Consider the following 27,662-nt stretch of genomic DNA (forward strand, 5'->3'; position numbering starts at 1 on the left):
TTGACCTAACGTTAGGTTGGTGATCAGAAATGCTACAGACAAGCAGAAATGTTTCTTTGAAAATGATGTCTGCACTTTTGTGAATTTTGAAAGATCTCACATTGCAATATATATGTATTTATTTATACACACATATATATGTATGTGTTTGTCTCCATATAGGAGTTATATATCTATAACATATGCATGTATATATGTTTTAATTCTGATAAGTTATTTCCTGGAAGAGAGTAAATTTTCAGAGTAACATCAGCCTTGAGGTTCCCATTTAATGAAGAGAACCAGACATTTTTAATAAGCACCCCCTGAGTTAAAACTGAAGAGGAATTGCTCTATTGTTCTGTTTGGTTGTTGCTGTGATTTGGAGGGTAGAGAGAAAAGATTTAGGGTTTTTCATATTTAAACACTTGTTTGCTATTTTTATAGCTCTGGTTATCGATGTGCTATCTTTTTTTTTGACAAGGTGAATTAGTGAGTCATTACTGTATGTATATAATACATTTTTGCCAAAATGTTATAAAATGCATGTGTTACTAAAGACAAAAATTTCAAATGAAATATTCTGAATTGGCTTAAAATTTTATTAAAGAAGAATGTACATTTATTTGACAAATCTGAGACATGTTTTTCCAAAGAAAATTACAAGGACAAATATTCAATCCTTTATGCTAAGAGTATAAAAAGCTGCAATAGAAGGACATAAGAACAATAACCATATGAGGAACTACATCGCCCTAGGTTGTCAGTTCCTTGCAGGTGGTGGTGCGGTAGGAAAGGGAGGACTATGGAAGGCACAGGAGGTAGGAATGGTCCTCAGGGTCTGTTCCCCTTCAGAACAGAAGCTTGCTGTTAGTTGGAGTAGATTTAATTAGACGTGCGTTACCTAAGGGGTCCCTTAAGTAACCTGTAGGCAACCTGTCGTACATAGCTTTATATTCTGCATTGTTTCTCACTTTCTGTATCATAAATATTGTCCTGGGCATGAAAAAGCACTTCTCGGGGTTACAAGCACTCCCACATGCAAGAGATTTCTGCATTAAAGGTAAACAACAATAGCCCCTTTATCTATAAGACAAACATATAACCTATTAGAGCTTGAACGGCAGCAGGAAAAGGAACTGAAGCTCCATGGAGAAGTGGTGGGTTCTGAGCTGAGGCGGAAGCACAGGACGAGCCTGGAGTGTTTCATAGAGCCAGGAAGTCTGCAAGCATCTTAAAAGGATATGGAGAGCCTCGAGGGGCACTCAACAGCTGGAACAATTCTATCACAATAGTGATGCTATTGGATTATAAACCATAGACTAAAATAAATACCCCCGGACCCATATTGACATGAATCAATAACTGAATAACTAACTGGGGGATTAGGGCAGCACCTCCTTGCAGTAAAATTCCATTTGGTAAATATAGAGGGAAGGAGGGAAATGCAAATTCACCATTAGGCACACACCATGGTGATAGTTACTGCAGGTGAGATCCCTCAGTGGATGCTCACGTCAGTGGGAGAAAGTTGGAGGAGAAACAGGATATTTTCAGTCTCAAGCTATCCCCCCATATACTTACCAATGAGAAAGTATTACTTTATAGCAGAGGAAACTTGTAGACACCATCTTCCCCAATGATCACAGTTCACATCACTCGTATGAAGACATGTCCATATCCTGTACCACTGATAAGAGTCACTAGGAAGAAAAAATAGGAGAGCGAGACCAAGATGGCGGCGTAGGTAAACACCGGAGACCGCTGCCGCAAACAACCATTTCAAAAATACAACTAAAAGACTGAACGGACATCACCCAGAACCACAGGAAGGCTGGCTGAAGAGAGACTCTACAACTAGAAGGAAAGAGAAGAGCAAATCGAGGCTCAGAGGCGGCGCAGTGTGGAAAATACAAAGGTACCGAGGTGCGCGCGCAAAGCGGGCTGGTGGCTGAGGGCGCGGTTGTCGTTTTCTGTCGGGAGTGAGTCTCAGACTCTGGGCTCCAGATCCGGGCGAGTCTCTAGGGACCCAGACTCAAACGGGAGAAGCGGGATTATCCGGCATCAGTTGGAACCTGAGGGCAACTTTCTCTCCGAGGTTTGCAGCGGCTGCCGGGGTTCTGAGAAGCAGAGCCTCTGGGAACGGGACTGAGCGTGGCCATAACTGCTCCCTCCGCCCGCCCTGTTGATCCCGCCCCGCCCAAACCCTGCGCACAGCCATTTGCCGATCGCCTCAGGCAAAGGCTGGATTAGCGCCTCCCCAGAAGGCAGACGTTTTCCATACAGCTGATTCCTATAGCCAGCCGGCCTGGGGGTCAAATCCCTCTAGTGTTAACTACAACAATTAAGGCTTGGCTAGAACAAGACTTCGCACAGAGACCACAAGGGGGTGCACCAAGAAAGCATAAAAGATGCGGAGACAAAGAAACATGACAGAAATGGAGGATATGGAGCTAAGAATCGCAATTTTGAGGGCTTGCCATAAATTTGTGCAGAGCCTCACGAAAACTAATGAGACCCTCGATGCTACGATAAAGAAATTAGAAAGTAAGCATACACGGACTGAAATAAAGAATATTATACCCAATAGCAGACCAGAGGAGTACAATAATCAAACCAAAGATTCGACAAAAAACACCCAATTGGAAAAGCAAAATGAAAAAAGAATCCAAAAGTGTGAAGATAGTGTAAGGAGCCTCTGGGACAGCTTTAAGCGGTCTAATATCAGAGTCATTGGAGTGCCAGAAGATGAGAGACAGCAAGATATTGAAAACCTATTTCAAGAAATAATGGCAGAAAACTTCCCCCACCTGGAGAAAGAAATGGACTTACAGGTCCAAGAAGCGAAGAGAACCCCAAACAAAAGGAATCCAAAGAGGACCACACCAAGACACATCATCATTAAAATGCCAAGAGCAAAAGACAAAGAGAAAATCTTAAAAGCAGCAAGAGAAAGAGGCTTAATTACCTACAAGGGAATACCCATACGACTGTCAGCTGATTTCTCAACAGAAACTTTGCAGGCCAGAAGGGAATGGCAAGAAATATTCAAAGTGCTGAATACCAAGAACCTACAACCAAGATTACTTTATCCAGCAAAGCTATCATTCAGAATTGAAGGTCAGATAAAGAGCTTCACAGATAAGGAAAAGCTAAAGGAGTTCACCACCGCCAAACCAGTATTATATGAAATGCTGAAAGGTATCCTTTAAGAAGAGGAAGAAGAAGAAAAAGGTAAAGATACAAATTATGAACAACAAACATGCATCTATCAACAAATGAATCTAAGAATCAAGTGAATAAATAACCTGATGTACAGAATGAACTGGTGATTATAATAGAATCAGGGACATAGAAAGGGAATAGACTGACTATTCTTGGGGGGAAAAGGGGTGTGGGAGATGCAGGAAGTGACTGGACAAAAATCATGCACCTATGGATGAACACAGTGGGTGGGGAGTGAGGGTGGAGGGTGGGGTGGGAGCTGGAAGGAGGGGAGTTATGGGGGGAAAAAAGAGGAACAAATGTAATAATCTGAACAATAAAGATTTAATAAAAAAAAAAAAAAAGAGTCACTAGGAAGCTCACAACATTACATCTGTGGTATTCTTGACAAAAGCACAAATCTCAACATAGTCATGAGGAAGCATCAGACAACCCTAATTTGGAAAACATTCCAGAAAATAACTCATCAGGACCCTTCGAAAGTGTCAAGGTCATGAGAGACTGAGAAACTCACAGATGAGAGGAGACCCAACGGTACACTCACTAAATGCACTGTGGACTCTAGGACTAGAAACCAGGACAGAAAGGGCATTAGTGGGAAACAGTCTGCAGGTCAACTGCTTAACGGTGTTATGCCAATGTTAATGTCCTGGTCTTTTTTTTTAAAAAAACACTAGAGGCCTAGTGCATGAAATTTGTACATGGGTAGGGTCCCTAGGCCTGGCTGGTGATCAGGGCCTATGTGTGGGGCCACCGGCGATGCAATGGGGGAGGGAAGGAGCTCCCACTTGCACCTGCCTTGGCTGGCCTGGGGCCTGCGGACAACTTCTGTGTTGAGCGTCTGCCCCCTGGTGGTCAGTGTACATCATAGCGACCAGTTGTTCTGCTGGTCGTTCTGCCCTTCAGTTGATTTGCATATTAGGCTTTTATTATATAGAACTAGAGGCCCGTTGCACGAAGAGATTCGTGCAATAGGCCTTCCCTTCCCCTGGCTGCCAGCACCGGTTTTCCTCCAGCACCAGGGACCCAGGCCTTTACTCCGGACAGAGCCTTCAGTCTTCACTCCTCCTCTTCTCCCCTACGTATGCAAATTAACCGCCATCTTCGTTGGGTTAATTTGCATACTCTCCTGATTGGCTGGTGAGCATAGCGGAGGGATGGTTAATTTACATGTTTGTCTATTATTAGGTAAGATATTTTTATTGATTGTAGAGAGGAAGGGAGAGGGAGAGAGAGATAGAAACATCAATGATGAGAGAGAATCATTGATTGGCTGCCCCCTGCATGCTCCCTACTGGGGATCAAACCCGAAGCCTGGGCATATGTCCTGATCGGGAATCGAACTGTGACCTCCTGCTTCATAGGTTGATGCTCAACCACTGAGCCACACTGGCTGGGCATTAGTGTCCTGGTCTTGCTCAGTGTGCTCCGGTTGTGTAAGCTGTAGTAGAGGTTAAGGGTGCACGGGAACTTCTCTGGCTTCTCCTGTTATGCAACCTTATCTGACTTGAGCAGGGCAGGTGGGAGGATGACTAACCACTCTGAACTCAAGGCCTTCAAGCTGCTAAATATTTGTCTTTGAAAAAATGAAATGATTTTAAAAAGAGATATTCCAACCTCTCCCGGGGAGAGGAGGACAGGGGAGAATTGATGCTACGTGCTCTCTTGGCTCAGTTGCTTGCAGCCTTTTAGTCGAGTGTGCTCTCTCGCAAGAACCGCACCCGAGGTGCGCCCACAGCCCTAGAGAAATGCCCCGTCTAAGAAGGCTGGAAGCTTGCTCCTGCCATATCACTACCCTGTGACTCTATTTACTTGTGATCATTTTGTATTTTTCCAGTTCTTTCACATAAGTGATCATGTTTGATTTTCACATCAACCCTAAAATAAGGAGGGAAGTGCCACACTGTACAGAGGAAACAGGCTGGAGATTTTAAGTGATTTGCCTGAGGTGGCAAGGCCAGTGCCAGGAGAGCTGGTGGGGACAGTCAGCTGCCTCCTGCTCTGACCTCCCTCTCCCCCACCAGGCAGGACAGCCCCCTGCTTGACGCAGAAGTAACAACTGTTCGACTGTGGCTGAGCAGAGCAAGATGGTGCCGGGATTGCCTCTGTCCTTGGCAGGCATGCAGGCAGGCATGCAGGCACGGGCTCGTGCCAGCCCCATAAGATGGTTTTACTCTTCTCTGCACGTTTCTGCTGAAAAACGGAAGCCTCGTTTTGGCAAGACCTGGAGGACAAACCAGAACTCACAGAGGAAGCGGAGTGCGTTGCCGCTCGCCTTGCACACTCTCTGGTGCCACACCTGCAACACAGCGGAACAGGGTCCCAGGAGGAGTCGCTGTTTCATGTCACATTGAGGGAGGATTCATCACAGCCGTGGTCCGAGGTCCGTGAGCTGTTAAAATCTATCCCACATCAGCATATGAGCTTTCAAATTTCCTACATCTGGGACAAAGGCGAATGGTGTAGTCTTGCATCTGGACTCAGCATATACTTAGCAAAGCCAGAGCACATGCACAAACCAGTATGAGGCGCTGGACGCAAGCCCGAAGGAAGTCTGCGTGGAAAGCACCAGCACATGGAAACCTCCGTGTTCAAAGCAGAGCACCGGCCCGGCCCGGGCTGCCGCCTTTTGAAGGCTCCGTGCTCCCACCAGCCTGCGGGGCTGTCTGTTGCTCCAGGGTCAGAAAGCTGTCAAGCTCGCTCTTTGTGGCCCCAAGACCTGATCGCTTGAAAATCTTAGTGTTGGGTGTTCCTATTTGAAATCCCTAATAAAAGTGGGCCCAGCCGGTGTGGCTCAGTAGTAGAGCATCCACCTATGAACCAGGAGGTCACGGTTCGATTCCAGGTTGGGGCACATACATGGGTTACGGGCTCGATCCTCAGTGTGGGGCGTGCAGGAGGCAGCCGATCAATGAGTCTCTCTCATCATTGATGTTTCTATCTCTCCCTCTCCCTTCCTTTCTGAAATCAATAAAAATATATATTTTTTAAAAGTGAGGTGTTTTTGAGGGGCTGTCCTTGTCTGTGTTTTGTTTGGAACTCATCCTTCAGGGGCCTCCGGAGACTCAGCACTCCCTCTGACACACTCGTGTGAGCTGACCGGAGCCGGGACCAGAGGCCCCGTTGCCTCTGGAGGGAGCGGGACAGCGTGTTTGTCATGTTCCCAACATTGCCAGGCCTCAGTGTCACCATGCCATGCACCGTCCCACGTCGGTCTTATGTATGCGTGTCGTGGGAGGGAAATTCCTTTTCTAACTTGTTAAGAGCTTGAATAAACTTATTCTCTCTCTCTTTGGAAGGTTTGGCCCCAGCCTTGTCCTGAGGTTTGTTTCCCATCAGTTGGAGCCTCAGATATAAAAGAGTTTCCACAGTGGCTGCGTGTTACCTGTCATGTGAATGATCAGATGGAGAGACGTTAAATGATGAGATGGCCTGGACAATAAGCAGGCTGCAGAAGCCACTTCAATGGCGTGTTAGTGAGCCGCCCAGTCCCCTTGACGGGGGTAAAAAAAAAAAAAAAGTAAATAAAACGTCAGCCAAGCTCCTCAAGGCAGATGAGGGAATTACCCAACTCCCTCGACCTCTTCACTGAAGTCTCAGGCAAATGTTTGCTGGAAGTTTAGAGACTAAGCAGTTTATGCTCCACTGGGTGAATTTCATTCATTTGGGAGAGAACAGCAACCCCCACCGTGAGCCTGTCGTGTTTGTTGTACAGCAGGTCTGTTCTTCACGAGGAATGTTCTACGTGTTGGTACTCAGAGTTGGGCCATCGATGCAGCAACACGTTGTATTCAGTTGGCATCTGGTTTTCACTAACTTACGCTAAAAAGAATAGTTGCTAGCATTTATTGGCCATTTTTGTATGCCTGACTTATTCTTATGTAGATGGTCGCCCAGATGAGACTGTTTCTCTTTAAGTGAGGGAGACCCACATGCTGCTCATAAGGGACCAGAGAATCCGGCAACTGACTGAGCAGGAGTGTCCTGGGAGGTGGTTAGAGGATCATTTTACCAAGGGGATGATTTTTACCGATAAAACTGGCAGATGGGGGTTACTCATTTGTCTCTTCTAGAAATAGCTGAAGGGGGTGTAACAGTCTTTCCAGTTCAAACATTTATGGGGAGGCAGATTCTGCCAGGATGCTAAGATAATTGGGGACTTTTTAAGTTTTACAAGCTGAGGGTTTCCATGAAAATCACTGCGATTTCCATGAAAATCGGTTCAGTAACTTAGAGGGTAGAGGTTTCACCCCCTCTGCGCTGGGAACACCCCCTCTGTGCTGTGGACCATGTGGCTCAGAACAGAACCTTGGGGAAAAGGGAAGATTGTCTTCAACGCTGGCCAGCAGCCATTCGTTCCAGGTCGCGTCATACAGCCCGTCACTGGCCGCAGCCTGCAGAGGATGTGTGCCTACCATCTACTGGAAGGTGTGTGTGAGGGGCCGCTTCTTCAGTTCTGCACTGACATTTGGGGCCAAGATATTTGGTACTCATTTGGGGGGAAAGACTGGAGAGCACATTAGTTTCAAAAATCAGTAGTTTTCTGGTAGATTTAGATGATCGTAAGGTAAGCTCTTGCTGGCAGAATGGACGGTCCCTGTATGTCCCGAGTCTTCAATTTATTTCTGTAAACATCACGGCCCTGGTACATCAAGCCCATTTCATTAAAAGCCACTTTACTCAGCCTTGCCTTCTGTAAAAACAGGCTTATTTTATGGCCTGTCTAGTTGTAGCTCTGCTTGACAAATAGACATTAAATAAAGAACCAATTGTTGCAACTTCCTCAGGGGCTTTGTCGAGATCTCCTTCCCCCTCAGCCCTCGGGAGTAACAAACCCGGCCCCGTGGTAAATGGCTGGTGGTGTTTTCGTGAAAGTTAGAAAGGATCACCTACAAGGAGGGTGTATCTTGTTTTTTTGTTTTTTTGTTTGTTTGTTTGTTTTTGTGGGGGGAGCCTTTACTGGTTCTAGAATGATGACAGTCACTACCATTTATATGATGTTCTACCCTTTCCCATATCATTGAGGTGATCTCATTCTACCCTTACCGCAACTTTTTTAAAAATGAAAGCCATATATACTGTTTCAGTTTGAATTTAAACACACACACATACACAGCCCGATTTCCAGAAATATTCCCTATCAGTTTCTTAATAGGTTAATATACTCTTATATCTCTTGTATTATTTTCTCTTTTTTGTTATCTCTGGGCACTTTTCCTTCCAGTTACTTTACACATATTCTGATGTCCGGGGCCTCGCAGGGGGCCTTTGAGGCACATTGCCATCATTTATTCTCTTTCTTTTCTTTTTTGTGAGATTTGATGTAAAATTGTGACTTCTCTTTGTTTCCTTGGTTTTCCCGCCCATCCCCAACCTCCTTTTCCCTCCCCAAATATTGACCAAAGTCTCTGAGTCAAGCACGGCAGGGTCAGAGGTCAAAGAAGGCCTCTCAGACACTTGAGCAGGGTTGGCGGAAACAGTAGGATTTCAGGCCAAGATGGAGAAAGGCGTCCCTGTCCCAAAGGCACGGAGGTACGGGGTGGTGGGAGAAATTCCTGGGACCCGCGCAGACCAGTGATGATGGTGCCCAGGAGGGGAGGCTGGGAAGAGGCTGGGGTGGAGGCCAGACCAGGAGAGAGTGTGAGAACATCAGCCTTCCCCTGTAAAGTTTAGTAGGGCCACTGCAGGCCTTTAAGTAGAAGAGCGATATGGCCCCTGTCCTCTGGTTCCTTTAAAAGTCGATATATTTTTTAATGAGTCTGATGATTACAAGGTCATGTGGACATGGCACCTTGGTCCCTTTAGGTTCTCTTTCTCCTCACCTGGCATGATGCTCATTTCAGTTTCTTTCAGCCAGTAGACATGTATCTCGGACACGTTGACGGCTTCGGCAGCTGACTGAGCACATTATATACTCACTTAAGGAGAATGTGAGGATTTGGTTATCAAGATTTTTAAATATGTTTCTTATTGATTTGTATAGAGAGAGAAAGGGAGAGGGATAAAGAGATAGAAACATTAATGAGAGAAACAACATTGATTGGCTGCCTCCTGCACACCGCCTATGCTCAACCACTGAGCCACACTGGCCGGGCCAAGGTGTTTTAAAAAATTAAATGCAGTCAGCATCGTTCCCCATCTTTTTTTTTTTTTAATTAAATCTTTATTGTTCAGATTATTACATTTGTTCCTCTTTTTTCCCCCCATAACTCCCCTCCTTCCAGCTCCCACCCCACCCTCCACCCTCACTCCCCACCCACTGTGTTCATCCATAGGTGCATGATTTTTGTCCAGTCACTTCCCGCATCTCCCACACCCCTTTTCCCCCCAAGAATAGTCAGTCTATTCCCTTTCTATGTCCCTGATTCTATTATAATCACCAGTTCATTCTGTACATCAGGTTATTTATTCACTTGATTCTTAGATTCATTTGTTGATAGATGCATGTTTGTTGTTCATAATTTGTATCTTTACCTTTTTCTTCTTCTTCCTCTTCTTAAAGGATACCTTTCAGCATTTCATATAATACTGGTTTGGCGGTGATGAACTCCTTTAGCTTTTCCTTATCTGTGAAGCTCTTTATCTGACCTTCAATTCTGAATGATAGCTTTGCTGGATAAAGTAATCTTGGTTGTAGGTTCTTGGTATTCAGCACTTTGAATATTTCTTGCCATTCCCTTCTGGCCTGCAAAGTTTCTGTTGAGAAATCAGCTGACAGTCATATGGGTATTCCCTTGTAGGTAATTGAGCCTCTTTCTCTTGCTGCTTTTAAGATTTTCTCTTTGTCTTTTGCTCTTGGCATTTTAATGATGATGTGTCTTGGTGTGGTCCTCTTTGGATTCCTTTTGTTTGGGGTTCTCTGCGCTTCTTGGACCTGTAAGTCCATTTCTTTCTCCAGATGGGGGAAGTTTTCTGCCATTATTTCTTGAAATAGGTTTTCAATATCTTGCTGTCTCTCATCTTCTGGCACTCCAATAATTCTGATATTAGACCGCTTAAAGCTGTCCCAGAGGCTCCTTACACTATCTTCACACTTTCGGATTCTTTTTTCATTTTGCTTTTCCAATTGGGTGTTTTTTGTCGAATCTTTTGTTTGATTATTGTGCTCCTCTGGTCTGCTATTGGGTATAATATTCTTTATTTCAGTCCGTGTATGCTTACTTTCTAATTTCTTTTTTTTTTTTTTTTGCAATTGTTTAACTGATATAGTTTATTGTTTATCACCTGTCACAGCAACCATCTTTCCTCTCTTCAACTTTCCTACCACATGTGCATACATTTGTGTGTGTGCGCGCGCGAGCACACACACACACACACACACACACACACACCATGCATACACCCAGTGACTGATGTTTAGTGAGCCATTCTAAAGCCAAGTCTAGGGTGCTGTTAATGAAGTTTTGCACTTCAAGTTAATGAAGTTCCATTGCCCTGGGGTGCAGTCCCCCTTCTCCACTTGCCTCCCTCTTCTGTGCCAGGACACAGACTTATCTTGCCTCCCCAGGTGAAATTCTGTTTCCAATAACCAGTTCCCCAATTGCTGGGGTCCATCCCCAGCAGGTCCAGGGGTCCCCAAAGGTGTGGACGGAGTCGGGGAAGAAGGAATGACACGGAGACAGCGTTCAGTTGATCAGCAGCCTAGCCAGGATTCTAGCCAGGATCTCCAGCCAAGTTCTGGTCGGGATCTCCAGCGAAGTTCTGGTTAGGATCTGATCTACTTTCTAATTTCTTTATCGTAGCATCGAGGGTCTCATTAGTTTTCGTGAGGTTCTGCACAAATTTATGGCAAGCCCTCAAAATTGCGATTCTTAGCTCCATATCCTCCATTTCTGTCATGTTTTTTTGTCTCCGCATCTTTTATGCTTTCTTGGTGCACCCCCTTGTGGTCTCTGTGCACAGTCTTGTTCTAGCCAAGCCTTAATTGTTGTAGTTAACACTAGAGGGGTTTGACCACCAGGCCGACTGGCTATAGGAATCAGCTGTATGGAAAACGTCTGCCTTCTGGGGAGGCGCTAATCCAGCCTTTGCCTGAGGCGATCGGCAAATGGCTGTGCGCAGGGTTTGGGCGGGGCGGGATCAACAGGGTGGGCGGAGGGAGCAGTTATGGCCACGCTCAGTCCCGTTCCCAGAGGCTCTGCTTCTCAGAACCCCGGCAGCCGCTGCAAACTTCGGAGAGAAAGCTGCCCTCAGGTTCCAACTGATGCCGGATAATCCCGCTTCTCCCGTTTGAGTCTGGGTCCCTAGAGACTCGCCCGGATCTGGAGCCCAGAGTCTGAGACTCACTCCCGACAGAAAATGACAACCGCGCCCTCAGCCACCAGCCCACTTTGCGCGCGCACCTCGGTACCTTTGTATTTTCCACACTGCGCCGCCTCTGAGCCTCGATTTGCTGTTCTCTTTCCTTCTAGTTGTAGAGTCTCTCTTCAGCCAGCCTTCCTGTGGTTCTGGGTGATGTCCGTTCAGTCTTTTAGTTGTATTTTTGAAATGGTTGTTTGCGGCAGCGGTCTCCGGTGTTTACCTACGCCGCCATCTTGGTCTCCCTCGTTCCCCATCTTGTGTTGCCTTGTTGAATAGTCCTGACATGATCGCCGAGGTGCTGTGTGTCCTGCTGGCGGGAGCTCCGCACCTCATGGCTCCTGCCCTGTTCTCACAGCTTCATTGCACACAGACACCTTCCCGTTCCCCCTGCATGTGTACAGGCTTGGTTTGCAAAGGGCAGCTCAGGAGGCACCGGAGGGAGGAAAGGAGAGAAGAGAAAGTGTTGGGAGCTTCTTGTTCCATCTTCAAAGGAAGCAGAGCGCGGGCTCGTCCAGGTTGTTTTCCAATTGGAAGAGAGTCCTAGAACCAGAGTTTGGATGAAACCTGGCTTTTTCTTGCCAAAAAAAGAGTATAAGATGGAAATGGAGGTCAATGTGAATAAGTCAGGGTGATGGTAAACTCTGAGGACAGTTTGCCTCCTCTGGAATTAGAGATTTATGCTAGCAAAGAGTTAGGGAGGAATCTGAAATGTTTATGTTACTGAAGTGTAAGAAACACTGTCTGGTTGTTTATCTAATCTTTCATTGGGCTTGCTTTTAAAAACACGTTTCGATTTGAAGTAGCCTGGGAAAGATGAACTGTTCCAAGCCATAACTCTGATGCCCAGTGGAAAGAAGATGGATCCTTTTTCATTCGTTTTGAGAAATTTCCCAAGCAGACAGAGGTCTTTGTACCTTCCTTTGCAGTTCCCTCATCCACACATAACTTTTATCAAGAACTAGAATTACAAGGCTCTGTTACTTTTTTCTAACTTTAGGTCCTACAGAAATTACTACTGAGATCCTGTTTCTTTTCTGGGCTGAACATTTGTTGTTGTGCCTATGCGGTCTCTTGGATGCTCCATGCATTATCACCATTAAGATTCATTTCTTGGAGGTGTGTATCAGCTACAGCAGGGAACTTTCCACGAACCTTGGTTCACAGGGCAGCCAGGCGTGCTGGGGGTGGGAGTAAGAGGCCCTGCACTACATGCTGCTGTAATTACTTTCCAACCTCCCCACGGAAAGCAGATAATATTGTGTGAAAAATAGAAAGGATTTTGGTTTCCATTGCCTCCTCCTAATCTCTTAGCCTAAATTCATTCAAGCAATGGTTGCGTGCCATGCACCTTTCTAGGCTTGGGGTACAGCAGCAAACACAAGAGACAAAGATCCTTGCCAATTCGGAGCTCTTACAGGTATGCTAGCAAGGGAGACAGTAAAGAATAGCATGATGAATAGCTAAACTACACAGTATGATAGAAAATGTTCAGTGTTGGTGTTCACAGGTGATAAATACTATGGAAAAAGAAAAGGACTGTTGGAAAAGGGACCGTTACAAGATTATAATTTTAAATTGGTTGTGTAGAAGGCAACTTTTGAACAAAGACTTGAAGAAGGTGAGGGATTTATTTGTGCCGAGGTCAGAGACAAGTGTCCCAGGTGGAGAGAATGGGCCTGGCATGTGCCAGGGACCGGGAGAGGCCAGCGAGGCAGAGCGGAGGAGCTGAGGACGGAGGGTCGGACTTCGCTTTCTCTCTGCGTGAAATGGGGAGGACCATTGTGGACAGAGGAGTGATATGCTCTTACCTTTTGAAGGGATCCCTGGATGCTGTATTGAGAACAGTCTGTAGGGGGTGGGTGATCAAAGGGAGAAATGGAAAGTCAGTTTGAAGGTTACCCAGTGAGGAATTTAGCAATAATTCAGGTAAGAGATAATGGCGGGTTGCACCAAAGTGGTAGCAGTGCTGAGCGTGGTGAGGCGTGTCTGACTCGGTTATATTTTAAAGGTAGAGATGGTAGACTTTCCGAACACAGTCGCCTTGATGTGTCAGACGAAGAAGCAGGGAATCCAGAGCGACTCCAAGAGCTCAGGCGTGCAGGTGGGACAGGCTGAGTTTGGGATGCTGTCAGATATCCAAGAGGAGATACTGAGTAAGCATGTAGTTGGGTGTAGGAGTCTGAAGTTCAGTTCAGGAGAGAAAGCTGGACTGGAGTTATAGAATTAGGAGTTATCAGCATGACAATGATATTTAAGCCCGGAAGCTGGGTCAGTTCTCCGAGGAAATGAGTTCAGAAAAGAGGTGAGAGGAAAAAAAAAAGAAGAGGTGAGGATTAAGACTGAGTGGTGGATAGTGGTTTGGGAGAACATGAGGAACCAGCGAAGGATGCTGGGAAGGAGCATGCAAGCGGGTGGAGGAATCAGGAGACTGTGATTCCCGAAGTCAGGTGAAGATTGAGTCTCCAAGAAGGTGGAACGTCAGCCTTGCCAAATGCTGCTCATGGGTCAAGTGAGTTGAGGCCTGAGAAGAGCCAGTAGATGTGGAGGCCGTGGGTGACCCTGAGAGAAGCAACTTCCCTCGAGTGGTGGAGGCGAAGGCTAGACTGGAGGACGTAGGAGAGAAAGGAAAGGAAAGAATTGGAAACAGCAAATATAGACAACTCTTTGGAGAAATTTTGCTGCCACCTGGAGCAAGGAAATGAAGGAAGATGCAAGGAAGTGGGGTCAAGAGATAGTAAATGATTCCTGTTGATCACTTATATCGACCGCAATCTTTGTTCATTCTTTACCGAGCTGCTATTTCCTACTGGGCAGTGTTTTGCCAGGCCATGCAACCAATGAATGTGTTCCTTGACTAACACGTAATTCATTTTCCCAGAGGTCAGACAGCTAAAGTGTTTGTTCTCCGCATTCTCAACAGTCACCATTCTCCTTTTCTCCAGCTTCGGGGAAGGAATTCTAACAATACCAGGCTAAGATGGCGATGGTTATAATAGTCATGCTTATTATTCTTACACTTGTACATCACGTACTGTGAGACAGGCTATTCTAAATGCTTTACATAAATTAACCCCTTTAGTCTTTATAATTGCCCGATGAACTAGGTACAATTATTATCCACACTCTACAAACAAGGAAATTGAGGCAGAGAAAGATTAAATGATTAGTTTAACAAAACGACTAGTAATGGTGGGGCTGGAATTAAATTCTGACAGCAGCTCCCCTGCCCACTCTCGAAGCCACTGGAGAGCTTTCAGAGCAAGATGCTCACTAGAGAGATTTCATTGCACGTCGTACATGAATCTGCCCGGGCCGATGAGCTGAGTTCTCTGAGGAACAAGACAAAGCAGGGGCTGGTTGGGCGGTTCCCCGGGTTCACGGGCCTGCACTTAAGTCCTGCGATGATGTGGTGGAACACTCGTCAAAGATACCTTTTCTAAGGACTGTATTTCCTCAAGTTCCATGAACTCCTTTTCAAATCAACAAGTATATATTAAGCACCCACTCTTTGTATAAGAGAAAAAAAATTTAACTGCTTCCCTTTATGTGTTTATTTTGCTGTGGGAAGCTTACTTGTTTATCACCAGGCTGTAGAACCATCTGGAAATTAAAATAGAAAGGACTGTATATGTGACCATAATACTTTACTGTTTTTAAGGGATCCTTAAAATTTCTGTATCATTAGAGATGAGGTCTGAGCTAAATGACTCTTTGTTGAGCATTAATTCTTAGAGCACTGGCCAACTGTTGCCACCGAATCCCTCACTAATAATCCCTTCCTTTTCCAGAAGGACTTGCCAACACCCATAAAGTACTCGCGGGGAGAATTAAAGTCATATAAAAATAATTGGCGCTTGCTTCCTTCAGGCATACATTTAATGCGTTGCTCTGTTCTCCCGCTCTGCGGCTGCCTCCTATGTTTAGTAACACTAGGTCAGCAGACTTCCTCTCGAAGGTTCATCCGCTGGCCATTTCCGTTTCCCATGAGAAAGCAAACCCACCACTGCTTCACCCTTTTATCCTAATGCTCCGTCCACTTATGTCACGTTGCCCTGTGGGTTTGCGCCTCTCAGTAGTAATGGCGCTGCTGGTAAATAGAAAGCAACAAATGGGATTTTGTGTCTGACCTTCCTCGTCGTCATTTGAGCCTTTTAACAATTCCTGTTGGGATCTCAGAAGGGTGTTATCTGCGATAGCAGATTTCATCTGTAAACGAATGTGTGCGCTCTTTGGGGGAATTCTTTTAACGCCCCGTTGACAGTTTTGGTTTTGGCGACTGGGCCACCTGGAGACATCCCACCACTGGTCTGCTTACCCCATCCTGAGCTTCTACCCAAGTGTGTGTATAGGGTGTCTGGTATAAATCATGCTGTCCGCAGTGTGATTGGCCAGCTGTAATCGCTAAGGAATGTTGGGGGTTAGTGCTGAACATAACAGCTGACGTTTATGGGGGGCTTCTCTGGGCCCGGCTCTGTGGTAACTGTATTGCTAGCATTAGCTAATTTCACCTTCACCTCTCATAAGGTCAATGCTACATTTTCCTGCAGTTTAGAGGAAAGGAAACCAAGGCCCGGGCGTCTGTGATACTCGCCTTGCCCGCCCCCTTTCGGGATGTCCCATGGTCAGTGGGCGAGTCTCTCATCTTGTGTACGTGTCCCTTTTCTGCCAAATGGGACATTGTTTAATGTGCTATTTTCAAAATGTATCACATGCTCTCACTCATATGCAGAATCTAAAGAACAAAATGCACTGATGAACAAAGTAGATCCAGAGACATAGAAACAGGAAACAGACTGTCGAAAGATATCATTAGAGAATAGAAGAGTTGCTTTAAACCGAGTCCTGGGTGTTTATTGAGGTTCCTCGTCACACGTGAGACAAGATGCTAAAGTGGGCGCTCTCCAGGCCGCCGGTTCTCTCCCTTCAACCTGGTCAGAACCAGTCCCCCAGCTGGGTTCCTCACCACCACCTAGACACTGGCGTTGCTGAAGACAACACCGTTTGGTTAAGACGATGGCTTTCAGTTGGGTTGTGGAAAGACATCCAAGTTGAAGACATGTCACGGGGATCCTTGGGGAATTAAGAGCCATCGATGTGAGGGGGAGGCCATGGCGAACATGGCTCTCTTACTGCGCCGTGTCTGGTGGAAGAGAGTTCTGCTCCTACTATTTCACTCTTCTAAAGAAATTATTATTGCAGAACCACTGGCTTCCTTTCTTTCTGAACTGTAGCTATAATGTTTTATTTGTACGTGTGTACTTTTGAGAGAGTTGGTCTCTGAAGAGGGAGTTAGGAAAGTATTGAAATGGAAATGTCTTCAGATTGTCTCTCTCCAGTTGTACATTGGATCTCCTTAGGATCGAGAAGCAAAGTGGAACTTAAAAACCAGCTTCTCTTTGTATCAGTCTAGGGAAGAGCTGGCTCAGAGGTGGTCGATCTTGCCTGTTGCTCCAGACACTGACCGCCTGGCAAAGAAAGCAAATATTAACTTTCCCCGCTTCGCCACTTTCTACCAGGGCGGGTGCTACCTTTGTGTTTCTGTTTGGAGGACATAATGGCCTGGTTAACATGCGGGAACACTGTGATGGGCGACTTGAACAAAATAGTGAGTAGGTGGTGTGTTGTTAAGTTCTGTGTTCCCATTCTTACTGGGTGTGTGTCTTCCCAAGTGCTCTAGGTTAAGAACTACGTGTTAAGAAAACAGATGTAATGCAAGTAATAGGAGAGTTCTCATTTCCTTCAGTGAACCGGGCTCCGAGTTCCTGGGCGGTGGTCATTTTCCGGTACCTTCTCTCCTTATCAAACGCAGCTGCACTGACCCAGCTCCTCCCGAGCTCATTGCATCGTCAGTGATCACGTTCTGCAGACCAGACGACAGTCCACCTACAGGTGCCAGGGGGTCACGGTGCGCTAACGCTGCGCAGAGATCACTCCTGCCAACAATTAATGGGGGAATTCGCTTTATGAAGCCTGTTTACAGACTGACATCTGGAGGAATTCTTGCCCTGGATCCATTCCAACCTGTTGGATTTATGGACTGTGCTTGCTTTTTGGTAAATAGGACTCTTTTTCTACATGGTACACTCTGTTTACATAATTATCGATGGATGAAAGGAGCTACGTTTTGTAGTTCTTAAACCTCTGAACCAAGTGGACCTCAGTTCCAAGCGGTGGTCCAGTGAAAGAATACGCGGACACCTATCATTACCCAAGTTGCGGAAACATCTTAATGCCAGGAGCACCCTCTCTCTTAAACCCAGACTCTCCGGCTGGAGCCCTTCCACCCCAGGGGACTCGGTATTCAGCCTTTATGGGGAGTTTAAAACTTGTTGAGACACATGCTAGACCTCTTAAAATATATTAGACTCCCTTTTATTCACACACTCGGTCTCTGCTGTGAGGTGTGAAATGGAAATATTTTCAAACATAGGTACATGCGTAGTCTTGAACACGTTTTACGTTCTCGCCCTGTGTGGGGGGATCAAAGCTTGTTATTAGGCAGTGGAATTGAACTCCCAAACTTTTCACAGGGCGTCACGTTGGTCACCATCACAGTGACCTTCACCCGCCCTTCTGTGGTTAAGCATTTAGTATCTCTCGTTAGTAGACAAGCTACTCTCAGTGCAGTCAGCATGGCATCTGCAAATTCTGGAAGAAGGAAAGTTGTAGACTGGACTGAAAAAGAACGTAGAAACACTGTATCGTGTGTTGGAACTGGGAACCTGAGACTAGGCAGAGGGCATTTTTCCTGCTTTGCTGAGTGTGGGGACTGTGAAGTTGCCCCAGGTGAAGGCTGGAATGCCTCCACATCACAGCCGAGTGAAGGGCAGGATGGAAGTGGAGATGAGGAAGATGTGGGCACGTGCCCTCAGGTTCCCTCTCGAGAGCAGCAGTGTGTCACGTGGTATCTACTTGATGTTCCCAACCTAATGCCGTGTTACGTTCTCAGGGCTTTATGTCCTTTGGTGAAGTCGATGCCTGTTGTATTTATTCACCATCTTGTCTGTGTGTTTTTCTGGAAAGCATCTGCTCAGTAAGCACCTTTGTAAACCCAATTTCACAGAAATGTTGGCTCTCCAGAATGGCCCTTAAGGTTAGAAAACACACACACACACACACACACACACACACACACACACACACGTCATTCATTAAAAACATTCCCGCCAGCACAGCTTCCCCAGTTCTGGTGTGCTCTCAGGGAAATGTTAGGGCCAAGTACGGGCAGACTGGGCCTTTGATCTGAAGTCCAGTTGGAAGAAAAGGTCAGTGGAGGTTTGATCTCAAGGATTGAAGCCATTTCTCCTCTAGAGCTTTTTGCTTTTTATCTCTTCTGAGGCCCTTGTGCATGTCGTTGCCTGTGTTTTCTCCACATTTCTTCCTAGCTCCACCTCCTAATCCGCATGATGAGACATTTTTCAAACTGCTAACATATTTATATACTTGAATATTTTATCATCTACACCTTCAGCAAATCACCCCAAATATTACACAGAAAATAGAATGTGTTGATGAATCATTTTCCTCCTCCTTTTCTCTTCACCTTCCATCTTCCTCTCTCTTCTGCCCACTTCCCTTCCTGCCACTCTAACATTCTGCCAAATGCTTGGCTTTTTAGTTTACATCTCCTTGACCTAGAAAAGAAGTGTATTTTATTTATTTTTTAAATATGTTTTTATTGATTTCAGAGAGATGGACAGAGAGATAGAAACATCAATGAGAGAGAATCATCAATCAGCTGCCTCCTGCACACTCCACACTGGGGATTGAGCCTGCAATCTGGGCATGTGCCCTGACCAGGAATTGAGCCATGACCTCCTGGATCATAGGTCAACACTCAACCACTGAGCAACACTGGCTGGGCAAAAGTGTATTTTAAAAAACTAGAAAAATAAACAGAGTAGAAGAGAATTATCAGGAAAACTTCCATATATGTCTGTATGCCTGTGTGCATATGTGTGCACACTTACAGGAAGAGAGAGAGAGAGAGAGAGAGAATAAGAATAAAACTTTTCAAATGAATATATTTACAGGGAATTTTTTAACTACTCATAGTCTCTCAGGAAAGTTCTTCGTATTTACTAATAAGATAGTGAAATATTATTTTCAAAGCACCCATTCCCCACACTTCACATGAATTAGAAACCTTTGAAATAAAATCTGAATGTTAACCTCAAAAAACACGTTACCCATCAAGTATATCTTGATGAAAAGAAAACTGTCACTGGTGTATATTTTGAGGTTTCTGCTGTTTCTAATTCTTAGTGGCAGTTCAGGCCCATGAGCTGAAGATTCTTTGGTTGGCAAGTCAGAGCAAGGTCTGCGGTCATTTGTGATTCTCAGTGTCTCCTGTTCCATTCCTCTTAAAATATGAAGAAAAATGAAGAAAAGACTTTTTCCTCCCTGAAGGAATGGAATATTCTTGCCCTACTTGATTGCACCTACTTGATTGCCAAGGTCACTGTAGCAAGAAAATAAGTCAGCAAAGTTCTAAGATATACCCAAAGCAGAGCTTGCTGGCCCTGTGATTTTCTGTATCGCTGAAAGGAAGTGCTAGTTAGTACAAGCCAACCCACAGAGATTTCTCTGGAAAAAGAGATGCTCTTGAGGAAGTACCAATGGTTTGGGCACCGGAGATCCAGGAACGCGCTCTGGGGCCTCAGGGGCCTCAGCCACCCTCTCTGAGCCTCTGTTCTGCTCTCTTCTCAATGAAGGTGGCTAAACCAAGAGCGAAAGTTCTCTGATTCCATAGAAATGGTGTGGAAAGTGCTTCTGTGCCAAGAAAATGAATAAAAGGCAGAGACGACCAAATGTACCATATGCCAAGCACTGTGCTAGGTGTCCATGGTCTCTTGAGCCTCATGAAAGTGCTCAGTAAGACCCTCATTTTATAGATGAGGCAACTTGTAACCTGCCCTGGGTCCTACAGCTGGACCCAGCCTGGTCTACTGCCCAAAATCTGCCCTGGGTCCTCCAGCTGGATCCAGCCCATCCACTGCTGGAACTTCACAGTCTAGCCTCACCTCGTTGTTGGCCTCCTTCCCCTGTAGTGGCCTCTCCAGCCAGGGCTTCTACTTTTGATAGAGGAGAAGGAACACCTGGAGACACTCCTAAAATAGTGGAGACCCTAAGAATTTATGAAAAGAATCCTTTAAAATCTCCCCTCCGTCTAATCGTGAGAAAAAATACCAGACAGTTTTCAGTGGAAGGGCATTGTGCAGTACAGCTGCCCAATACTCAGACCGGGCCAGGCCATCAGAAACAAGGGAAGCCGGAGACTCAGTCACAGCCAAGACGAGCCAACGGAGACCTGGCAACAAAAGTCACGAGGTACCGAATCTGTGGGAGCTTCGTTTTCTTCTCCGTAAATAATAACACCTGTTTCGTGGTGTGGTTTGTAGAAGCTAAGTGAGATAACATGGGCAGAGTCTCTAGCATTTAGAAAGCACTTAATAATGATCGTTATTGTTACCATGATCTATGGGCTTGGAAAAGAGATTAAAAATAAGCCTGTTAACACACCTATGGCTTTGTGAACCAATGTCACCCAAAAAATTTGATGTAAAACATACGCCTGGTTCTTCCGGATGGGCCCCTTGCCGATTGCAGAGGTAGCAGGGCCAGCTCCATTGCCCTGATGGGTGATTCTAACGCTGATGCTTCTTTCATGCGTGTGGAAATGCTTTCCTTTCGAGTTTTCCTCGGCATCCATTTCTTTTTCAGAGACAACGCAGAGGAATGAATGGTAAGGTGTGTTTTCCTCAGACCTGGGGTCCTGCCACTTCCTCTCATTTGAATGCGGCTGACCCCCTGTCTTTCTTCATAAATCCCCTCACCTGTAAAGCTCAACTTGAGTGTGAGGCTTTGGGCTCAGTATGTGAAAAACATCAGTGGGAAAAAAGCACACTTCATTCACAAGAAGACTGGCTGTGGGAAACCTGTGCCGTCGACGGCATGTTGTATGCATCCAGGAAACGATGGCGGATGGGTCACTCGAGTGGTAGCGTCGTCAGGAAATTCTCATGCAGGACTTCGGTGGGGAGGATGAGGTGACCTACACCCAGTATGGTGCCATCCTCCCGTCACTTGGAACTGACGTGGGATTGGAAGCTCCCACAATGCAGTGTGTGGCTTTGCTGCTGAACTAGGAGACGTCTGCATCTGTCCTGGAAAGTGCTGGGCGTCAGGGATAGAATCAAATTCCAGAGACCAGCCCACATCACCAGCAGCCTTCCTCTTCGCCCCAGGAAGGGCTCGTCCCCTGCGGGCAGTGGGCCCTGCTTCCTATGGCTTCTGACGCTCTGGTGTTGGAGGGAATGCCCGCTGAAGCGCGTTATCGTGTGATGTCCCAGACGCACTAGGTTTTGTCCTTTCTGACTTAGGAAAGGAAAGCTTAAAGGCAACACCATCGCTGCTGTTGCTAAGTGATCGGTCGTCAGTATAACATGTCTTTAGGGGCAATAACTCATTCCCAGTATTTTCACCAAAGAGAGACATATAATAGGATTATTCTTTCTGGTCCGCTCTTGAAGACTGTTGTCACATCATTTGTCCTATGGTTGATTGGTACGTTTTTTCCAGCTGCGCTTGCCGCTGAAGGGGCAGATTTTGGGGGCCCAGCTCTCAGAGTATCATTTGTGTTTTCCAACTAGGCGGCTGCGCTCCGATTCCAGAGTCAGACCTGGAGGAAAGGGCAACAGAACAAGACTCCACTGAGCTGTTCAGCAGCCACAAGCACCTCACGGCGGAGCCGCCCACGCCTGGTAAGGGAAGGGGTGGCCTTCACAAGCCCCAGGTCAGGGCCAGCGGCACCTGCCAGTCTCGTTGTGCCCCAGGGTGTTCCGCAAAGCTGCTCGTTTTCTCCCTTCCCCCTCCCTCCCCTCCACTTTGGCGCAGCTCAGTTAGATCATTTGTGTATTCCTTTCAATATTCAGACCAAGCATGTCAAACTCGCGGCCGGCGGACCACATGTTTGACATACTTGATTCAGACCTTCTCCTCTCTGTCACTCTCTTTTTTCTAGAAGTTGCACCCCTGCAAGGAGTCTCGGAGTAGTTCACGTAGAGTTGTCCGGTTGAGGGGAAGATGGCTTGCCCCGGGCTGACGCTGTGTGGACCTCGTGCCAAGCGCAGGCGTAGGGCTGGCCCAGGTGCTTCCTCTAGCTCACCTGTCTGGACGTGGCACTGTGTACAGATGGGGGCCAGGACTTTTATTTTGATGGGCAAGTCCACTGAAACTTTTCCTACCAGGAGAGGATGTTGCTGCTTGGTCATCCGTGGGTTTACAGCCACGGGAGACAGTGACACCGCATCTTTCTGGGACAGACTTTATAATGCAGAGACCTAGATCCGAAATAATTTGATAACCATTATTTTTCAGAATTCTTATATAGTACATGTATCAAGTTTAATAAAACAGCTCATTGTCAAACAATATCTTGGAGTTGGTTTATAATTAGAGGCTTATCTGGTGACTTCTCTACATAATTTCTTCAGAGGAAAGAAATGAAAAGGAATCGAAAACTTGGCTACTCCACGGTAAGACCCAAACAGGATTGTTTTATGACTAAACCAAGAACTTTCATAGGATTGACTCTCTTAGGCGAAAAGCAGAAAAAGGTAAGTTTCCTTCTGTTATATGTTAAAATGTTTTCAAGGAAGCAAGTTCACGAACATCCTCTTCATTACCCCAATGGGTGATACCTTTTAAAAATCCAGGGGGAAGGCGAAGCACACTTTATTACAGTTAGAATGTGAGGTTTTTATGTGTAAGAAGTAAAAGAGACTTTGCCAATTTCAGGCTAAAAGGAGAGTTGCAAGACTGATTCATTGAAACCAAGTGTGTCTGCCGGTTTGGAATGCCTTCAGCAGCACCAGGGGGAATGGTCCGTGGTGTTCCTCTTGTGAAGTGTCGCAAACTGCAGAGGATATATTGTGTGCTATTTCCAGCCTTCTTCTGTAGGATACGCAGCAGAATATGTAATATTTTTAATTGTCAGGTGTGTGAGTGGACAACTTCTAGACCTTGGCCAGAATCAACCATTAGGTGAATATCACCCAGCCCGTGGGACCGGTGGAAGGTGTCAGGGCTGTCGGTGTGCCCAGAGCTGCAAAAGCACAGCACTCTGTCTGTCTTTAGCAGTTTCCTGGAAGAAGGGGTGCAAGAGAAGCGAATTGCTTCTTAAACCTGTGTTCTTTGCTATCTGGTTCCCATGGCCGGCGCGGTACTGTGCACCTGCCCATTTCTGTGCTCCTTTCTCTGTCTTTTTGAGTCACGTCCTGTGTTGTTCTAACTTCCTTGAACTCCGTTTCTCTTTCTCTGTGTTTCCATGTTCATCTGCATGGGCCAGTCTTTCTTGACCTTCGCCAGCCCCCCTCCACCAATTCTTTCCCTTCGTCTTTTGATTTTCTCCTTTATTTCCCACGATATTAAACTGATGCATGCTGTCCAATGTGCAAAGGTGACTTAAGTGCCTGAGGGCAGTGGTTTCTGTCTCTGTCCATCCGTCCTCCATGGGTTACCACTCATTTGCGCATCCGTGGTTGCTGGGTTCTGTGGGGGAGAGACTACCAAGGTAAGTCCAGAGGCTTCCTAGCTCTGGTTTGGGGATTTAGGTGACTTTTGTTGCTACAATTACATATGATACTGAGAGTTTGTATGTTAAGAAGTATATTTGTAAAATGTTTTTCTGGAAATGATTATTAGTGTCTTAAGCCTATTAGCACAGTTTTAGTAATTTTACTTTTCATTTGAATCACTTTAATACAGAACTCCCAATATATGCATCATGCACATATTTAAAAATAGATCTGCTATATTCCCCAAGGAAAGAAATTACTTATTAACCTTTTCAACATGATCACATTTAAAATATCAGTTCTAAAATGATAAAATAATTTGATTCATGACTTGAAAGTACCTTTTGATAAAGGAACTCCTGAATTTAAGTTGCAGATCTGTCTTTTAACCCTGACTTTGGCCTCAGTATTTAAAAGCACACGTAAAGTGTTTCTGCTAACAGAAAAATAGTGGGGCCAAGAATTACTCTGGAGCCGAATTATACTTGGAGTGGTCTTTTGAAAATCAAGACCCAAATAATTGTTAATTGTTCTCATTATTTTGGCACTAGTATTTCAGTCTTTAATAACACTTTTTTATTCTCTCTCTCTCTCTCTCTCTCTCTCTCTCTCGTGTGTGTGTGTGTGTGTGTGTGTGTGTGTGTACATAATCTTGGAGTAACTCTGCAAGCTGGGAGAAGTCAGATCCAGGTTTCTGATTAGCCAGTTAGTCTCATGATTACCCAGCATATCAGAGTAGGTGCTAATGAAATAGCAGACACCTACAGAATGCTTACTACTTGTGGGTGCTTTGTACGCACTATTCTGTTCACTCCTCATGACATCACTGTAATGTAGGTGGTGGTGTTACCTGTATTTTACAAATGAGAGTTCTGAGGTTAGCAGAGGCTAAATAATTTACCCAGCATCCCACAGTCAGTGGGTAGGAGAACTGGGATTTTAATCCAAAAGCCCAGACCCTGCCCCCCCCCCCCCCCCCAGACGTTTAGACCGGTGGTAGGACTACAGTAAAATACAGTTTACAACTGGAGGCTTGTAGTCCAAGGTGGCCACGTTTCTTTGGTTTCTAATGTGGTTGCCCATTTTAAAGATTTACCTGTTTGCCATTTATATTTCTCCTTTGGTGAATTGCCCGTTCATGCTATTCCTTTCCTTTTCTGGGGAGAATTGTGGTGGCAATAATGATTACCGTATTGATTATAATAGTGTTTTGATATAATATTAATCTTTGGTTGGTAGAGCATGACATGAACATTGTCTCAACTTTTCACTTGTCTTTTAATCTTGTTTCTGAGTTTGTTTTTAATAGAAGATTTAAAATTTTAAGTCGCCAGATGTTTGCCCCCTTTCTTTGTGGTTTGTGCCTTTGGTGCAGCCTGGGTGTCTAATGAACACCCTCGCCTCTCCTCTCGGTGCCAGGCTGGGGCCGTGCCTGGGCTTGGTCTGTGCTGAGCAGGTACCCAGCGCGTCCTCTGCGGCAGAACCCTGGGCTGTGTGAGCCGCAGAGCTGTCTCCTTCTCTGCTCTCATATCTCATGGAGATTTCATGTAAATATCTCATTTGCATGAAATGCCTCCTAGGTTTCCCTCAGCCCCTTCACCCTGGGGACAATCACCCAAGTGACAGGCATTCCAGAATCCTTTCAAAATCCCGCTCCCCTCTGATGCTCCCCCCACCCCGTGGGCCCTGCTTTAGGATGACTGGTGTCCCAGCAGGTTCCTTAGCTCATATAAAGAGCCTGGCCCACCCCCACCCACCCTCCAGACACGGTCAGATGTGTTCCCCTCACCTTAGGCTCCTGCTGGGGCGCTGTGCCCACCTGAATCTATGTGCAAAGGCAAGACAGGCATCAGCGATGGTGCCTGTGTCCCGATCCCCCAGTTCTCCAATCCCCTACTCTCTGTGGTTTCCTTGCCTCTCAGGGACTGGCTTGCAGTGTCCACAGGTCAAGAACACCTGGAGCCACAGGGTTCCCCCGGCTTGAGGAACTTCAGCTTGTACTAGGAATGGCTTTGCTATGCTTCCATGACTCTTAAAAAGTTATTCTTTGCCTTGAAAGTGGCTAAGCCAAGAGACCTACCTCTGTGTTGTTGTTTTTTAATCCTCACCAAGGACATCCAGAGAGAGAGAGAGAGAGAGAGACATCAATGTGAGACAGAAACATTGATCGTTCGGTTGCCTTTCATGTGTGCCCAGACTGGGAATTGAACTGGCAACCTAACCCTTCAGTGCACATTCCGGCAGGGCTGTGTTTTGTTTTTTAAATACCCGCTTCTAACTAGATGGTAGTCTGTGTCACAATGTACACGATTCCTTATCACGTACAATTGTAGGAAAAGATGAGTGAAAAATCAAAATAAAATGTATGTGATGAGTGTAACACCCCTTAAAAAGCATTCTATAAATGCAGAATCGCCAGTGGCCCCCTGCCGCGGCAGCAAGGGCCTCATTGCGTGCCCACAGCGCCGTCCATGGCCTCTTGTCCGGAGAGGAGGCTGTGCCCACCGTAGTCCGGAGCTGTGGGGTGGGCGGCTGCAGAGAGGGGCTGGCTTCCGGCCTTGGTTGGACGGCAGGTCTGCTCTCTGCTTCCTTTCGCAGAGCGTCTCTTCGGAGTATTCTTTAATGAATGTGTTGCTCTTGTAATGAGAGAGCAGGCCCCATCTCTGTGTGTGTGTGTCAGGATATCAGCGTTAGGATATAAACAGTAATTAGCAATGGACTCCTGTTGCTTGGCATTGGGTCTTTTAACAGCATGAGTTTTAGAAAATATTCTACTTGGACATTGTACTGTAGTGATCCTGAAAGGTACAGAGTACAACATATCAAAAGCACATGATTACTGTACCATATAGCACTACTATGAGCATAGAATTGTATTGAGAATGATATTCTCTTTCTGTCCTTAACCTCTTCTCATGTGAGAAGTGATTATGTCAATTAAATGCCAAAACAATGATAAAGTTGTGTCAAGAGCTGGCCTCCCGGCAGCCTTCCTGTGTGAGCAGATTGAAGTAGCTGGTGGGGCTTTTCTGCTTTCACCCCTACACTGTGGAAGTGATGCGGAGACCACAGGTGGTGGGGGTTTGTTGAACTGCATTGTGACAGATACGACTTACAACACCACCCAGCCGCCAGCGCCTAATGGGAGGAAGATGCCTGTGAGGTGGGCAGCGCCCCCTGCTCTGCGCCCTCCTGGGGCACTGGGTGAGGAGCGATGGGCGCGGGTGGGATCCCTGGAACCCATTCCTCCAGCAGAGCAGCAAGCGATGATTTAGCCATGTTCGGATTTGACTGCAATCCACATAAACATGTCCCATGAACCCCAATTAAGTGTCTCCCATTCAACTGCCCTGTAGCTAGAGCCCCAAAAACATGGCCATGAACCTGGGTAAGGGAAGGGCCCTGGAGGTGAGCCTCATGACATTACAAATCCACCGTCACTGCAGCCTGAGAGAGACTAGAGCAGTGATGGCGAACCTATGACACGCGTGTCAGAGGTGACACTCGAACTCATTTTTTTGGTTGATTTTTCTTTGTTAAATGGCATTTAAATATATGAAATAAATATCAAAAATATAA

General features: G+C 46.0%; 1 protein-coding gene across 3 annotated transcripts in view; it reads left to right on the top strand.

Moving 5' to 3' along the window:
* BBS9 (Bardet-Biedl syndrome 9) overlaps positions 1 to 22,918 on the top strand; it is a 332,853-nt gene extending 309,935 nt beyond the window's left edge. For all 3 annotated transcript variants that reach the window (XM_070425210.1, XM_070425211.1, XM_070425212.1), the window contains 2 exons: positions 22,158 to 22,268; positions 22,529 to 22,918. In XM_070425210.1, coding sequence (XP_070281311.1) covers positions 22,158 to 22,268; positions 22,529 to 22,560 — 143 coding nt within the window. In that variant the 3' untranslated portion in view covers positions 22,561 to 22,918. The remainder of the gene's footprint in view (positions 1 to 22,157; positions 22,269 to 22,528) is intronic.
* The last annotated feature ends 4,744 nt before the right edge of the window (positions 22,919 to 27,662 follow it).

The sequence above is a fragment of the Myotis yumanensis genome, unplaced genomic scaffold, assembly GCF_028538775.1.
Source record: "Myotis yumanensis isolate MYYU_CA2020_CCGP unplaced genomic scaffold, mMyoYum1.0.hap1 SCAF_9, whole genome shotgun sequence".
Classification (NCBI taxonomy): domain Eukaryota; kingdom Metazoa; phylum Chordata; class Mammalia; order Chiroptera; family Vespertilionidae; genus Myotis; species Myotis yumanensis.